General features: G+C 35.3%; 1 protein-coding gene across 2 annotated transcripts in view; it reads left to right on the top strand.

Moving 5' to 3' along the window:
* The window catches only part of FNIP1 (folliculin interacting protein 1), a 148,262-nt gene that overhangs the window by 92,612 nt on the left and 37,664 nt on the right, over positions 1-17,986 (top strand). Inside the window, exons 6-9 of one of the 2 annotated variants that reach the window (XM_007087783.3) lie at positions 5,288-5,379; positions 10,699-10,782; positions 11,939-12,010; positions 17,423-17,558. In XM_007087783.3, the coding sequence (XP_007087845.1) occupies positions 5,288-5,379; positions 10,699-10,782; positions 11,939-12,010; positions 17,423-17,558 (384 nt within the window). The remainder of the gene's footprint in view (positions 1-5,287; positions 5,380-10,698; positions 10,783-11,938; positions 12,011-17,422; positions 17,559-17,986) is intronic. The other variant, XM_007087784.3, reaches the window with a different exon arrangement.

Raw genomic sequence — 17,986 nt, 5'->3', positions numbered from 1 at the left:
AAGTGCATAAGGGTTTCCTTTTCTCCATACCCTGGCCACCCTGATTATCTCTTGTCTTTTTGATGTTAGCTATTGTAATATGTATGAGGTGATACCTTGTTGTGGTTTGATTTGCCTTTGTTTGATGATTAGTGATGTTGAGCACCTTTTCATATACCTCTTGGCTATTTGTCAGATGCCTTCTTTGGAAAACTGTCTAGTCAGTTCTTCTGAATATTCAGAGGAAGTTACTACTTTTTTAGTCAGGTTGTTTATTTTTTGCTCTTGATTTGTATGAGCTCTTTATGTATTTTGGATATTAACCCTTTAACAGATACATGATTTGCAAATATTTTTACCATTCCATAGATTGCCTTTTCATTTTGTCAATTGATTATTTGCTGTGCAGAAGCTTTTTAGTTTCATGTAGTCGTATTTACTTATTGTTGCTTTTGTTGCTTGTGCTTTTCTTTTTATGCCATGTCCAGGAAACTGCTGCTACAATCAATGTCAAGGGAGCTTTTTCCCTATGATTTCTTTTCGGAGATTTGCAGTTTGGAAGTCTTATGTTTATGTCTTTAATCAATTTTGAGTTCATTTTTGTGAATGGTGTAAGATAGGGTTCTAATTTCATTCATCTGCATGTAGTTACGCAGTTTCCCATAATCATTTACTGAAGGTACTCTCCTTCCTTTGTTAAGTGTTCTTTATATGCGGGTTTTTTTTTCTGGGCTTTTGATTTTGTTCCATTGTTTTCTGTGTCTGTTTTTCTGCCAGTACTATACTGTTTTGATTACTTTAGCTTTGTAGTATAGTTTGAAATCAGGAAATATGATGCCTCTGGCTTTGTTCTTTTTCTCAGGATCTCTTTGGCTTTTCGGGGTCTTTTGTACATACAAATTTTAGGATTGTTTTCTTATTTCTATGAAAAATGCCATTGGAATTTTGATAAGACTTGCATTGAATCTATAGATGATTGTGGGTAATATGCACATTTTAATAATATTTGTTCTTCCAACCTACTTTTTTGACTTTTTTTCTTTTCGTGGAAAGATGTTGTGTTTTTTCAAATGCTTTTTTCTGCATCTATTGAGATGATCATACGATTTTTATGTTTCATTCTTTTAATGTGGTAATTCTCCTTTATTGCCTGGCATTTATTGAAGCATCCTTGCATCCCAGGGATAAATCCCACTTGATCATATTGAATGATCCTTTTAATGTTCTGTTGAATTTGGTTTCCTAATATTTTGTTGAGAATTTTTGCATCTATAATCATCAGGAAAAGTGATCTGTAATTTTCTTATAATGTCCTGGCCTTGGTGTCAGGATCATGCTGTTCTTGTAAGATGAGCCAGGGAATACTCCTTCTTTGATTTCTGGAAGAGTTTGAAAAGAATTGACATCAATTCTTTAAATGTTTGGTAGAATTTACCAAGGAAACCATCTGGTCCTTGGCATTTCTCTGTTAGGAGGTTTTTGATCAATGACTGATTCTACCTTCTTGTTACTGGTCTTTTGAGATTTTTTATTTCTTCATGATTTAGTCTTGGTAGGTTGTATATTCAGTCTTGGGATTTATCCATTTTTTATAGGTTATGCATTTTGTTAGCATGTAATTGTTGATAAGTAGTTTCATGATCCCTTTTTATTTGGTATCAGTGTAATGTCTCTTTCATATCTGGTTTCATTTATTTGAGTCCTCTCTCTCTCTCTCTCTCTCTCTCTCTCTCTCTGTCTCTCTCTCTCTCTCTCTCTCTTTTGAGTTAGTCTGGCTAAAGGTTTGTTGATTTTGTCTCTTTAGAAAACTAGCCCTTAGTTAAACTGATCTTTAAATTTATTTTTCTTTGTTCTCTTTCATATATTTCCCGTCTGATCTTTATTTCCTTCCTAACTTTGGGCTTTTTTTCTGGGTTTTTGAGGTGTAAATCAAGGTTATTTGAGATATTTCTAGCTTCTTACTGTAAGCATTTATCACTATAACTGCCCTCTTTTAAGTGCTTTTGCAGCACTTCTAACAAGTTTTGATATGCAGTGCTTCCATTTTTATTTGTTTCAGAGTATTTTTTTAATTTACTTTTTGATTTCTTCTTTGACCCATTGGTTGTTCAGGAGCATGTTTTTTAATCTCCCCATATTCTGAATTTTTCAGCTTTCCCTATGGATAAACTGTTTTATCTGTATCTATATTTATATATCCGTTTGGTTCCATTTAGCCTAAGGTATGGTTCACGTCCAAAATTTCTTTGTTGATTTTCTGTCTGGATGAACTATTTGTTGTTGAAAGTAGTCCTTTACTAATTATTGCATCATTGTCTCTTCCGATCTGTTAGTATTTGGCAAATGAATCTGTTTAGGTTCTCTGGTGTTGAGTGCATGATTGTTATATGTTGTGTCTTCTTGATGAATTGCTCCTTTTATCATTATATGACCATTTTTGTCTCCTGTTACTCTTTTTAGCTTAAAGTCTTCTTTCTGATATAAGTAAAGCTATTCCTGCTCTTTTCTGATTTCCATTTACCTGGAGTATCTTATTCTATCCTTTCATATTGAGCCTATATCTTCCTTAAAACTGAAGTGAGTCTCTGGCTTGTTTTTCATTCATTGAGCCACTCTGTATGGAGTCCAGATTACTTCTCATTTTAGTTTAGTTGAAGAATAGGAAATGTACTTTCTCTTTTCTCTGATTTGCTTCTAGAAGCTATATCTGGAAGTAAAATGTTGACTGCATTTCCATGTTAGGATGAGATACTGATTTTCCGTTCTGTAGTGCCATGCTGAGTTAGCACCTGTATGTTGTGGTCTTTAGTTTTCAGGTCCCCTGTAGAATTAACTCTGCAATCAGGAGTGGCCTAGGTAAGCCGTGGTGGGGTACAAGGATACTACAAGTTGTTAATGCCAGGATTAGGGTAGTGAACCTGATATGTCATATGCAAATACCTTCTCTCATTCTTTTGGTTGCCTTTTTGTTTTGCTGCTTGTTTCCGTCACTGTGCAGAAGCTTTGTATCTCGATGAGGTCCCAGTAGTTCATTTTTGCTTTTATTCCCTTTGCTTCTGGAGACATGTCAAGGAAGAAGTTGCTGCAGCTGAAGTCAAAGAGGTTGCTGCCTTTTTTCTCCTCTAGGATTTTGATGGTTTCCTGTCTCACATTTAGGATTTTCATCTAATTTGAATTTATTTTTGTGTATAGTGTAAGAAAGTGGTCCAGTTTCATTCTTCTGTATGTCCCTGTCCAGTTTTACCAATACCATTTGCTGAAGAGACTGTCTTTTTTCCATTAGATCTCTTTCCTGCCTTGTGGAAGATTAGTTGGCCGTGTATTTGTGGGTCTTTTTCTGGGTTCTGTATTCTGTTCCATTGATGTGAAAAGATGCTCAACATTACTCATCATTAGGGAAATACAAATCAAAACCATAATGAGATACCATCTCACACCTGTCAGAATGGCTAAAATTAATTCAGGAAACAACAGATGTTGTCAAGGATGCAGAGAAAGGGGAACCCTTTTGTACTGTTGGTAGGAATGCAAACTGGTGCAGCCACTGTGGAAAACAGTATGGGGGTTCCTCAAAAAATTAAAAATAGACCTACCCTACGACCCAGCAATTGTACTGCTAGCAATCTATGCAAAGGATACAAAAGTGCTGATTTGAAGGGACATAGGCACCCCGATGTTTATAGCAGCACTATCAACAGTAGCTAAATCACGGAAGAAGCCCAAATGTCCATCAACTGACAGATGGATAATGAAGATGTGGTGTGTGTGCGTGCGTGCGCGCGCGCGCATACACACACACACACACACACACACACACACACACACACACACAGGAATATTACTCAGCATTGAGAAAGAATGGAATCTTGCCATTTGCAACAATGTGGATGGAACTAGAGGGTATTATGCTAAGTGAAATAAGAGAAGGGCAGATATTATGATTTCACTCATATGTGGAATTTGAGAAACATGACAGATGAACATAGGGGAAGGGAAGGAAAAATAAGATAAAAACAGAGGGAAGCAAGCCATAAGAGACTCTTAAATACAGAGAACAAACTTAGGGTTGCTAGAGGGGAGGTGGGTGAATGGGGGCATGGGCTAAAAGGGTGATGGGCATTAAGGAGGGCACTTTTTGGGAAGAGCACTGGGTGTCATATGTAAGAGATGAATCACTAGGTTCTTTTACTCCTGAAGCCAAGACTACACTGTATGTTAACTAACTTGGATTAAAAAAAAATGGAATAGTAAAGCTGAAACAGAGGCACATATGATATCAGATTCTTGGACTACCTGCCAGACCTAGTAAATGAAGAACTGGGGCTAGGATGAGATGTTAGTGGACCACAGTGATGGATTCTGCAGGGACCGTATCAGAACTCTGGCTAGCAAGGGTCTGAGGGATACCCAAAGTCAGAAGCAACAGGAGGTAGTAAGGAGTTTACTCAAAACTAGAAAAATTCTCAAAAGATTCCATTAATTGTAAATGTTCCTAAAGACTTTTCAGGTGTTTTATTAGCTAAGGTTCTAATACCTGTAGCTCTTTATTAGCTTTTCTTTTAGGAAGGAAGGAAAAGGAAAGATGTATTTCACTGTATTTTGGATGCTTAAAAAATACTGATGATAAAAGTGCTAATTTTTAAGAATTAAACACTAAAGTAGAAATTAGAGATCCTGTATTGGAATCACTGATTTTAGCTGTAGTCTTCTCACTTTATTCATGTTTTCTAATTTTTTATTGATGGTTCTTAGGACAGATACTTTGTACTAAAAGCATAAAGTAATTTTATTTCTATTATTCTGAGTAATTTATGGACAGGAGTAATGCAGTTCATTTATAATGTGTGAACTGAAGATATTTTTTGTATATTTGGTGGATTCTTTTTCCTTTTTTGTCTTTTTTTTCTGCCAGAAGTTTCAAAACTAATGTCAGGTCCAAGATATGAGGGGAAACTTTACAATTTAAGTTTGGGTCAGTAATCTTTTTTTGTAAAGGCCTTAATAGTAAATAATTTTAGCTTTGTTGGCCAGACAGTATGTCTGGTTTCTTAGTTCTACCATTGTAACATTAAAGCAGCCATACACAGTACATATATGAATGGGCATGGCTGTGTTCCAGTAAAACTTTATTTACAAAAACAGGCAGCAGGCTGGCTTTAGCCCTCAGTGTATAGTTTGCCAACCCCTGATCTAAATGATTAGGTACTTTATAGTCCTATTACGAATACTTAAAACTTAAAAAACTGTTAGATGCTTTAAATTTCATTGTATAAAATGAATTTGCAGTTTATTGTTTCTCTTCCCTTAGGCTGCAAGACAGTCTTGAATTCATCAATCAAGACAACAGTACATTGAAGGCTGATAGTAACACAGTTATTAATGGACTACTTGGAAATATAGGTAAATTATTTCTTTGGTTTTATAAGTTTTAAATAAGGTTAACACTATACCAGGGATTTGCACTTACTGCTTAATAATGTAGATCTTTTATAAGACCACAGAGTTTGACATACTAGAAGTGGAAAAGGCATTTAAATTGCAAATATGTATAACATTTGTATTATTTGAAAACATAATTTTTATATATATGAGTATTTATTTTGTATATGAAAAAAGAAAACTTAAAGATATATCTGATTATCTGATTTGTTTTTTGTTTTTAACTTTGATGCATCTTTGAAAGGCACTGTTACTGATATAAAAAGTCTTTACCAGCTTTTTTGAATATTTCAGCTGAGGAAGACTATTATTATACTTTGTCCCTTGTCTCTTCCGTAACCATAGAAGTAATTTTAAAATGGTGCTCATTTTGTGACCTGAATTCACATAAATGGGCAGATATTCAAATGTGATGTTCCTTAAAAGATTTATTAAAGTAACAGCTTATTTAATAATACAGATAGTTGATTGTTATTGTTATTTAATTTCAACAGACTGTTCCTAAAAGTTCTTGCCATTTGTTTTACCCTAGAAAGCTCATCTGAGTTGCTGCTGACCATATTTGTGGTGCATAAAATATTATAGTATCCCAGAATGTGGACAGCATTTAGACTAGGAGAAATATTTCTCTTACTCTCTATTTAGTGAGAATTTTTATTTGGAATTAATTTTAATAAATATTAGTTATATATATATAAGTAGAAAAGGTTTTCTTCCAACTTGAACCGTATTGTATTCTATTATTTTTCATAATTCCTGTTTATTCAAATGAGCAACCATTTATTTAGTACATAGTATGGGCTAGTTACAGTGACAGGCATGTACTTTAGAAAGCTTGCATATTTTTTAGAAAAATAGAGTAGTTCTGCTTTTTCTTAACTCACTTGATTATTTTATTGGTTTTAAGAAAGTAAAAATGTGACAGGGAAATAAATGAATCTTTTTTCCTTATAATTTGACACTTTTCAAAGCTTAAGATGTTAATTAAAAGCTGTTTATTTTAATAATACAAATCTATTATCACTTATAAATGGTAAATTACCTTATAGATGCTAGATATACTCATCTTCTCTGTTTTAATGTAGGATAGGAAATTAATCCATTTAACAAAGTATAGACTTTAAATAATGAGTGACTTTAACTTGCACATTTATAATTGTGAATTAAGGATATTTGAGGACCATCTCTTATTTTCTTTACATTTTTAGTTAATCAACAAATACTTATCAAGCACCTATTACCTGCTAAGGACTCTGCTAGGCCCTAAGGATACAGTGGTAAACCAGACACAATTCCTGCCTCAGCGTATTTGGTAATTATAGTTAGTGGGAATCACACAAATAATACAACAATTACAGTATACTACAGTTAATTTTTGGACATGTTAAAGAGCACATGTGGTAGAAATGAGGAGAAGTACCTAATTCAGTCCTAGAGAGTCCCAGAAGACTTCCTTGGAGAAGTGAGACTTAACCTTGAAGGATTAGCCTTATGTTTAGATAGAAATGTTCTAGGAAAAAGCATAATAGTATTTGCAAAGGCCTAGGAGCAAGAGATAATGGCATGAAGAAAGAATGTGTATAAATCAGTGTTGATGGAGCCAAGAATAGGAGTAAAGGAGGTTAAATCAAGAAGTAGGAGGTAGATCACAGAAGGCACTGTGGGACTTACTGAGCAATTTGGATATAGGCTGTAAGCAGTTGGGTAGCAGTGAGGGTATGTATGTTAGTTTGGGTGCTCCGCCTGTTTTTTAACAGGTGCCAAGACATGATTAAACATGCAAGGATATTATTAGGGGAAATGACTATGTGAGAGAAAAAGAGGAAGGAACTGGGAAAGGTTGAGAAAGCCCTCAGATTGTGATACAAATGTTGACCCCAAATGAAAGAGAATAGAAGATTAAATGGAAGTGTCCTATCCTACCATGCAATCCAAGGAAGGTTTGGTAAGGCCATTGACAAGTCTTTGAGTCAAAGTTTGGTGTCAAAAGTGACCCACGTATTGCCAAAGTGTGCCTGTCTTACTATTCCTCCTGTGTTCAGTTACTGACTAGGAGCAGCCTATGGGATATGTGGCCTTGCTCAAACATCACAATAGATTTCAGAATGCAGTAGCTTGAGGTACTTAGTCAATTATAGTCCTTACAGCTGGAGGTCTTTGCAATGTATTCTCAAGGCCACCACAGAGGAGTTGTCAGGATATAGAAATATGATTGGATTAGATTTATATCTGTAAGAGTATTGATTACAGTGGGAAAGGATTCAAGTGAACCAATGGGATTGAAGAAAAGATCTATATAAGAAGGCTGCTTATGATAATCCAAGTGACAGAGAAGGAGACCTAGAGTAAGATTGTGCCAGTGAGGTAGAGTGTTTTTGAGGGGTTCATGATGGGAAATAGAGTGGATAGGACTTGACTTGGTAATTAGATGGAGTGGGGGAGGAAAAAGGAGGAAGCAAGGGTGGCACTTTGCTATCTGGTTGTATAAATGCTTGGGTATTAGTGCCATTTATTGGGAGAATCAGAAGAAATTAAGAATTGGTGATTTTAGGTTTAGGTATATTGGAATGGAGGTATTGGTTGAGTGTTCAAGTAAAGATATCCATTATGGTTAGTTAGTTAGTAGATGTGGTAGATGCTGTAACATAAAAATCCATGGATGTATAATAACTTTAAAGGAATAGGGGTTTTTTTTCAGCCATGTGGAGTTCGAAAGGGTGTTCATCATTGACTAACACTTTTTCTCCAAGCAATGTTTTAGAGTTCCTTCCTTCTTAGAATTCTACCTTCTTCATTGTGTGGTTTCCAAGGTTGTGCTCAGCTGCACTAAGCCAGTGGAAAGGAATTGAGAATGGAAAAGGCACTCGATTTCATAATTAACCTCAGCCTAAACGTGACATACATCAGTTTTGTTGACATTCCATTAGTGGTAACTAATCACATGGCCTCACATACGTATAAGGAGATTTGAGAAATATGATCCCTAGCTGGGCAGCTGCTTCCCACAAACTACTTGATACAGTAGAAGGGAGAACACAGTTCTTTGTTAGACAGTTAGCTGTGTCTGCCATGAATTATGAATCATTAGCATGTAAATGGTAAGTAAAAGCATGAGAATGAATGAGATGACCTAGGAACTGTTAAAGAATGAGAAGGCAAGATTGTTGAAGAAGAAACCCTGGGAAATGCTGGGTTAAAGACAGAGTAGGTGAAGAGAAACACATAAAGAAGATTAAGAAAAAAACTTAGTATGTTATCATTGGGAACTGTGAGGGGAAAGTTCAAAGTGTAATTTAACATCACATATGCTATAAGGTAATATAAGATAGTATGGACTGCATTAATCAATAAGAAGGCTTTTAGTGGCCTACTTGAGCAGTTTCAGTGGGGAGAATAAGAAGCCAGAGTTGAGGAGAGACTCAGAGGTTAGACTTTTTTCCAAGATTTAATCAGTGACTCTTTTTGGTCTCAAGACCCCTTTACACACTTAGAAATTATTGAGGACCACAGAGAGTTTTTGTTTTTGTGGGTTACGTTTGTTGATATATACTGTATTAAAAATTGAAACAAGATTTTTAAACATTTATTAATTTATTAAAAAATACTAACATCCTTTTTCATGTTAATGTAAATATGTTGTGAAATGATTGTTTTCCAAGTAAAATTAATGAAGAACAGTGGCATTGTTTTACATTTTTGCAAATCTCTTTAATTTCTGGCTTAATAGAATATTGCCTGTATTCTCCTGCCTGCTTCAACGTTCATTCTCTTGTAATATGTTGTTTTAGTTGAAGTGTATTAAGAAAATCTAGTTTTACACAGACTCCCTGAAAGGTTGCAGGGACCCAAGGAGTCCTTAGGCCACATTTTAAGAACTATTGAACTATTATATAGGATTAGATATATGGAGAGAATAATTTTGTCTGTGTTTAAATATTGATGGAATAGATTATAAGGAGGGTAAGGTTAGAGATAGAAGTGGTACTTACTCGGTAAAGCAAGGTTTTTGAAGGTACTATCTGACATAGAAGAATTTGCTTTGGAAGGGAGGGAGGAGCTTCCCAGGATTTTTCACTGAATAAGTTCCTAGCACACAGTAAGACTTGAATAATGTTTCCTGTTGTTAACTGCTCTGGCATCAAGGAGGCAGGTGGGTCAGTGTTTGATTAAGTTTGGAGATAGGGGGGTAGGAAAGGAAGAGTTCCTGTCTGGTGAAATCTGTGTGTGTGCGCACATACGCATCTGCATCTGCATACTTGTGAGAGACAAAGTCGCATATCCTGAGAGTAAGGAAGGAGGTGCTAGGTAAAGAAGGAGTTTAAAGACATTAGATAAGTTTTGAAGTGACTAGAGAAGGATTGCCTTCACATGCACTATAATTTTAGAAATTTTTGTTATAGAAAAATATCTATTAGCAAATTTGAAAAATACATTTGTTTCTTTTTAGAACAGAAAGCCCCCTATTCTTTCCTAGGTAAACCTCCTAGGTGACTCTTTAGGCCATCTTGATTAAGCATAACAGGTGACTCAGCTGCTTGCTTCCTGGCTATAATGTTGCCCCTTTGGGGTCTTTAGACACTGTTATCTTCATTTGGTCCAGTGTGTGGCAGCCATGCTTTGTGGACAGCTGGGAGTCTGGCCCTAATGGGTGCGTTGGTGTTCCTCCTTCCATTGTGGCTGACCCTTGGGTTAGGAACTTTGGTTTCTTCCAAAGTTAGTTACTTTGTAGCTTTACTAGGTTAGGGAAAAACAAGTTTCATACCTGTTTTGCCAGTAAATCTCTTTTCTGCTTTGTTGTATGTTGTGTTCTCTTTCTTCAGCCAAGCACTTAGGTGGTTTTCTCCTTATGACAGTGGCAGGAGAATGCTGTAGTCTTAAAACTGACTTTTTAAAAGATAAATTTATTTGGCAAATATCACATTTTATAGATAACGTTACTGTGCTTTTTTGAATCTTTAAAAACATTGTTTTAGGTTAGAAAAGATTGAACATTTAAAAAACTTTACCTTGTATAGTGGAAGGTTATTTTTATTATTATATATACAGATTTATTAGTAAATAGGCATGAAATTGTTACGTTTGACATCAGCTGTGACCAGAAGAAAACCATCCTGTTTCGAAGAAGGGAACCCTGTTTGAATTATTCTTACTTAGTTTAAAAGTTTCCATCCATATCTCTTGCTGTGCGTTTGTGCTGCCTAAGCTCACCCTTTATTCCTGACGCTTTACGGCTTCTCTAACAGCCTTCTTTCATATGTATTTTACGTTTTTGCCATGTAGGTCTTTCACAGTTCTGCAGCCCCAGGCGGGCATTCTCTGAACAGGGTCCGCTCCGCCTGATCAGGAGCGCCTCTTTCTTTGCAGGTTTGCGATGTGCTGTGTGGGTAGACTAGTTGGTGTGCCCCAGTGGCTAGAATCTGTAGTTTAGCTGTGGAAACAAGAGAGTAGATAAATGCATTTGGGGAGGGTGTAGTTAAGAAAACATTTTTGAGCTGAGAACTTAATTTCTTTTCACTGAATATGTTCTTAAAAGTTTCCAGAAACTTTCAGCTATCAGTGGAATTGACATTTTCATGAAACTTTAGTTTGTTATTTCATATCTCATTATGTAATAAAGATTTTAACTTTAGAATCCTAAACCAAATTTTACTATGAACATTATTTCTTATAATAACAGCTAGAATTTCTAATTTGACACTCTCTTGTTTCCATGGTTGAGTAGCTTTTGTACTCATAGTTCACCAATTGCAGAAAATATCCTATCTTATTATTTTAAAATTTCTGATCTACATTATTTCATAAGAACGATTTTTCTTGGAGCTAAGATTTAGATGAACAAGCACCATTATATTGATCTGTAAAAGGCGTATGTGAGTGTATTTGTTTATATCATTACATTGATGATTATAGTGTATGTTCATGCCTCTGTATTCAGGGAGTTGTATCTGACTTCTTGTTTTAATTGATATTTATATTGCTTATAAATATGAGGCAGGAACAGTACAAATTTATTACAGAAAATTTGTAAAATAGGCAAAAAAATATATATTAGCCATTGTGTCAGCTAGAATTAATCTTTACAAAAAACAAAATTGGGATCATACTATTCCAATTGTTTTCTTAAAATTTTTATTATGAAGAAATTTTAAACATACATTAATATAGGCAGAATAGTAAAGCAAACCATTGTATACCCATCACTTACTGCCAGGACCATCATTCTTATTGTTTAGTAGCATGCTTTTTGGTCATTTAATAGTGTATTGTGAATATCTTCCTTTTAGTCTTCCTTTGCTTCTTTAGATATTGTATCATTTTCATATTATATTTCAAATCTTCACATAGATCTTAAAGCTTGTTCAACTGAGTACTAGCTCTTGGTGTTGGGTTTGTGCCATGCTATTGAAAAATATAAAGGAATGCAATAAGATAAGCATGATTTCATTTGCTATATACAAGGAACGGCATCACCCTGAATAGCAGTATGTGTTATAACTGACAGTTTTGTCTTAATTCACAGTTCACAGCAATCCAATGGACATGCCTGGAAGAGAGCTGAATGAAGACAGAGACAGTGGCATAGCACGCTCTGGTAATGTCATGTTTATGTATCAGTCTAGTTTTTTTTGAGATCACTATTAGTCAGCATTGATTTTTATTTTTGCCTTTATCATCCAATTTAATGCACATAGTTTGTTAGTGTTGAGATTAACCTTATAAGAGAATTGTGGCAACAGAGAGAAATATTTTTATTTTGTTTTATTTTATTTTGTTTTGTTTTGTTTTATTATTAATTTATTTATTTTTAGAGAGAAAGAGTGCGCGAGCTGGGGAGAGGGGCAGAGGGAGGGAGAATGCCAAGCAGGCTCCACACTCAGCATGGAGCCTGATGTGGGGCTCAGTCCCACAGCCCTGGGTTCATGACCTGAGCTGAAATCAAGAGTTGGGTGATCAACTAACTGAGCCACCCAGACGCCCTGAGAAATACTTTAAAGTTAGAATTTTCATGTTTACTGTGACATGTACCTGGTGGAGTACCACCTGAATGAATGCACATTGGTTTAGGCTTAGCCAGTACACGAAAAAAATATTAATCAAGAGACTCCTTAAATAGCATAGTAGAAAAAATACATTTGCTCATATCTGCTTGCTGTTAACTAGTGTTTTAAGTTTCAGACTGTCTCTTGCCCAGAAAAGCTTAGGCATTTTGAACAATACTATACATACTGTTTTCAAATTCAGACTGTCTCTTGCCCAGAAAAGCTTAGGCATTTTGAACAATACTATACATACTGTTTTCAAATATGGACTGACAAACTTCTGTCTGACAAACTTTTATTGCAATATGGTAGAGATGAAAAAAAAAGAAAGCTCACATTCTACCTTTGAGGATCACAGAATCTACTGAGAAAGGAGTCAGGAAAATTGTCCTACATTGTGTGATATGTTCTGTGATAGACCTGAGCAAAGAGGTTTGGAGAATGGGAACGTAACTTAGCCTGGGCCAGCAGCAGGGGGCCAGTAATGCTTTGCAGAGAGATAATACTTGAGTTGTATCTTGAGAAGTGGGAGTTACCCAGCCTAAGGCATGATATAAGTAAGGGCTTTCCAGGTAAAAGGAAAAGTGTTTGTCAGGGCCCAGAGTTAGAATAAATGAAAGGAGTATCTTAGGCTTGCATTATTGTAAGATATGAGAAACTTTATTCACTGTAGTCTGTCCCTATGAGCTGTCACATTATACGGTTTTGCTGTCTAAATTGTTTATAATTCAGTTTTGAGTATAGATGGGAAGTCCAAACTTACCAATACTATAATCCCTAGGTATGAATTAGAATAACATGGTTTCCAAAAAAAAAAATAAAGTTCACACAACTGAACTCTACTCTGAGACTCTTATGAAGCCTAGAGAAAGGCTTATTTATGCAACTATATTTGAAAAACACAACAAAATGAAAAACTCAATACCTCATTCTGATAGACAGCTAGAGTTGAGGACCGCTTCTCTAATATGAAAAATCTTCATCTTTAAATAATCTCACCTTTCCTTTCTTTTTCTTTCTTTCTTTCTTTCTTTCTTTCTTTCTTTCTTTCTTTCTTTCTTTCTGACAGAAAGTAGGATTTCTTGGTGGGCATGAATAGGAAGGGGGCAGTGCCAAGTTTTTCTTGAGTGCAGACCCTACCATTTGTCCAAGGGGCTATGATTAGGGATATATTTGATCCCATAGCCATCTGGGATGAGTCACTTTTCAGCCAGCTATCATGCCTTCAAATTCACCTGCATTAAACTTAGTAAAGTCCAACTTCTTGGAAATGCGGATCTTCTGGTGGCCAGAGAACTTGAACTTGGCCCCTTGTAGGACCTCATTCACATGCTCCTTGTTCTGCAGCTTGGTACGATGGACATGATGGCTTGGCCAGTGTGGACCCTGTCCATTCTGCCCAGGGGCTTCGAAAGGCACTCCATATACCTGTCTGGAGCTTAGATTGTAGCTAGCATGATCACCCTTCTTTTCTAATTGAGTTTTTTATTTTTGTTCTTGGGAACTAATCTAGAGTATATTTTCTTTTAATACTCATTGCTTCTGTGTAATCTCGAGATTTTAGTTTTCTCTACTGTGGCAGGAATTTGGTTCTTATTTTATCCAGGTTTCAGAGGTGATAAATTAATTTCTACACTTCATTTTCTTTAGTTTAAATTGAAGGACCAGGCTGGATTGATCTGTAAGACTTGTTCAAGCATTAAATTCACATACTCCTTTTAAATTAATTGTGTATTTTCTTCTTTTCCCAAAGTAGGGTTATTTTTAATACCAGCATTTATTAACACATAGCTCTTCCAAATTTAGGTTAGCATTTGATTTTTCATTGAAGCCATACCCAAGTTAGTTATACATACCCAATCTAGACTACAAAGTTTTAGAATACAATGGTAAAAATGTGGTCTTTTCAAGAAAGTAGTTTAGAATTAATGCATTGATGGTTCAGATAGTTGTATGGCACATAAAGTTCTTGATCATTAAATTTGTTAGTGAGAATTGAAATGAACAGATCTTCATAATGACAGTCTTAGTTTTCACTCCTGATGTCCAAAATAATATATCATCTGATGTGTACCTTTTTATAGATGATAATAATACTTGGCAGTTTTTGATTACCTTACAAATTTTTAGCATGTGGTTGTAATCATGAAGATAGGAATATAAAATCTTGCCAAACAAATGCAAGCTCTTAATGTCTTTTCCTCTCTGGAGCCAGTATAGAGAAGGGGAGGATTCATAGCCTAAGGAAAAATGAAGGGTTGTGGCTTTTGGCACTTTTTGGAAAGAGAGGTTTGGGAAGACAATAAACCTCACAATTAGGGGATTGCAGCAATTATAATCATAATGGGTTCTGTTAGAATGTGTCTGTCACCCCTTAGAATGCTCCAGAGAGCAGTCCATAGGATTACTCTTTGGAACTTAGTAGGTGTAGTCCTGACTGTTATTAAAAGTGGCCAAACTGGGCATCTGGGTGGCTCAGTTCATTAAGCTTTTGATTCTTGATTTCAGCTCAGGTCATGGTATCATAGTTTTTGGGTTTGAGCCCAATGTCTGGTTCTGTGCTGATAGTGTGGAGCCTACTTGGGATTATTTCTCCCTCTCTCTCTGTCCCTCCCCCGCTGGTGTGTACTTGAGGGCTCTCTCTCTCTCTCTCTTTCTCTCTCTGGGAAAAAAAAAAAAAGTTGCCAAGCATTCAGAAGCTTGACTACCTGTACACAAGCAAATCATGAGTACTGTTGACCCTTCAATAATGCAAGGGTTAGGGGCACCAACCCTCTCCTCCAGCCCTGCACAGTAAGAAAACTTTTGACTCCCTAAAAAAATAATAGCCTTACCAATAACATAAATAGTCAATTAACATATATTTTACATATTATATGTATTATATACTATATTTTTATAATAAAAAAGCTAGAGGAAAGAACATTTTATTAAGAAAATTAAAAAGAAGAGAAAATACATTTATAATACTATACTATATTAATTGAAAAGAAAATGTATAAGTGGACCTGCACATTTCAAACCCATGTTGTTCAAGGATCAGTAGTATTTTTATTTTATTTTTATTGAAGTATAGTTTTAAGTATAGTTGTAATACACAATGTTGCATCCATTGCATCCATTTCAGGTATACAACATAGTGATTTGACAACTCTAGATGTTACACCATGCTTACCACAAGTGTAGCTACCATCTATCACCATTCAGTACTGTTACAGTACCATTGACTTTATTCCCTATGCTGTCCGTTTTATCCTTGTGACTTACTCATTCCATAACTGGAAGCTTTTATCTCCCACTCCTCTTTACCCAACTTGCCCTTCCTATCCAACAGCCTCCCTCTGGCAACCATCACTTTGTTCTCTGTGTTAATGCGTCTCTTTCTGCCTTTTGTTTTTTTAGATTCCACATGTAAGTGAAGTCTTCGGGTATTTGTCTTTCTGTGCCTGACTTATTTCACTTAGCATAATACCATCTAGTTCCATCCACATTGTCACAGATGACAAGATCTTACTCTTTTGTATGGTTGAGCAATATTGTATGCATCTTACTTGTTCATTCATCTTTTGATGGACACTTGGGTTGCTTTTATATCTTGGCTATTGTAAATAGTGCTCCTCCTAAACTTAGGAGTGCTATTTTTAAGTTAGTGTTTTTGTTTTCTTTGAGTAAATACCCAGTGGTAGAATTAACTGGATCATATGGTATTTCTGTTTTTAGTTTTCTAAGGAGCCTCCATACTGTTTTCCATAGTGGCTGTACCAGTTTGCTTTCCCATTACATGACAGTTCTTTTCTCTCCATATCCTTGTCAACCCTTGTTATTTCTTATCTTTTTGTTTCTAGCCATTGTGACAGGTATAAGATGATGTGCTTTTAAAAGACATCATTAAATGACATTCAGGCACTTATTTTCAAATAAAACTTTTGTTCTTAAAATCTGTCTGCTGCGTTAAAACTGAATCTTATCAAACCAGCAATTGCACTACTAGGTATTTACCCAAAGAATATAAAAATACTAATTCAAAGGGATACTTGCATGTTTATACAGTTTACAATGCATGTTTATAGCAGCATTATCTACAATAGCCAAATTATGGAAACAGCCCAAGTATACATCAACTGATAAACGGATACAATATGTGGGATGTGTGTATGTGTGTGTATACACATACAATGGGATATTATTCAGCCATAAAAAAAATGAAATCTTGTCATTTGCAAAGACATGGATGGAGCTAGAGAGTATGCTATGTGAAGTAAGTTAGAGAAAGATCAGTATCACTTGATTTCACTCATATGTGGAATTTAAGAAACAAAACAAGTGAACAAGAGGGGAAAAAAAGGGAGGAAGGCAAACCAAGAAACACACTGTTAACTTTAGAGGACAAATTGATGCTTAGGGGGGATGGGTTAAATAGGTGATGGAGATTAAGGAATGCCCTTGTGATGAGCAAGAGGTGTTGTATGGGAGTATTCAATCTCTATATATGTGCACCTGAAACTAATATTACACTGCATGTTAACTAGCTAGAATTTAAATACAAACTTTAAGAAAAATGAAATTAAAAATTTTTTTGAAAAATGGAATCGTAGCATATTTCTTTTAATTTAGGGGCTATTTGGCTATGCTTTGGACACTTATGGCCAAAGAGATAATGCTTTGTTTTAAATGAGCCCTTTCTTCTAAAGTGGGTAGAGTGAGGGTAAGAATATAAAAAGGGGAATGTCTCAGATTCTCTTGCCAACACACTATTGGTATATGATTTTTCTGCTCTTAGACTTTGTTCCAACAATGACGTTTTTTTTTTTTTTAATGGAAATTTTTAAGAAGCTCATGAAACAAAATGGAAAATTTGAGTCACTACTGTTAAATTTGTTAAAAAGAAATTTATATTTTTGCTCAGTTTTTATTGACATATTTTTAAATGCTTATATTATACTTGTTTTTATTTTGACTGACAGCATCTCTCAGCAGCTTGCTTATTACACCGTTTCCCTCTCCCAACTCCTCACTTACCCGAAGTTGTGCCAGCAGTTACCAGCGACGTTGGCGACGCAGCCAAACAACAAGTTTGGAGAATGGGGTATTTCCTAGATGGTAAGTTGGAATCTTCACTTTATAATAAAGTAATAAAATTGAATAGTTCCTTAAACACAGTTCTGAAGGCTTTTTTTGTTTTTGTTTTTGTTTTTGTTTTTGTTTTTGAGCCTGGGCTTGTATTTTGTGTATTTTAAGCCTTGAAACTTTTAAAATATATTTTAAATTCAAGTTTTAAGTTTTAACCAGTATTAGGCATACAGTTCAGTGTACCTTCACATTGTTTTGCAACCATCATCACTCCTTATGGTTGGAACTTTTTTATACCCCCAAACGGTACCCATTAAACAGTTAACTCCCTGTTCCTCCTTCCCCTTAGCATCCTGTCATCCTCTGTCGATTTTTTTTTTTTTTTGTCTCTTTCAATTTGACTACTATAGATACCTCATATAAGTGGAATCATACAATATTTGTCTTTTTATGTGTGG

Source organism: Panthera tigris, chromosome A1, assembly GCF_018350195.1.
Source record: "Panthera tigris isolate Pti1 chromosome A1, P.tigris_Pti1_mat1.1, whole genome shotgun sequence".
Classification (NCBI taxonomy): domain Eukaryota; kingdom Metazoa; phylum Chordata; class Mammalia; order Carnivora; family Felidae; genus Panthera; species Panthera tigris.
This window is presented reverse-complemented; position numbering and strand designations above follow the sequence as displayed.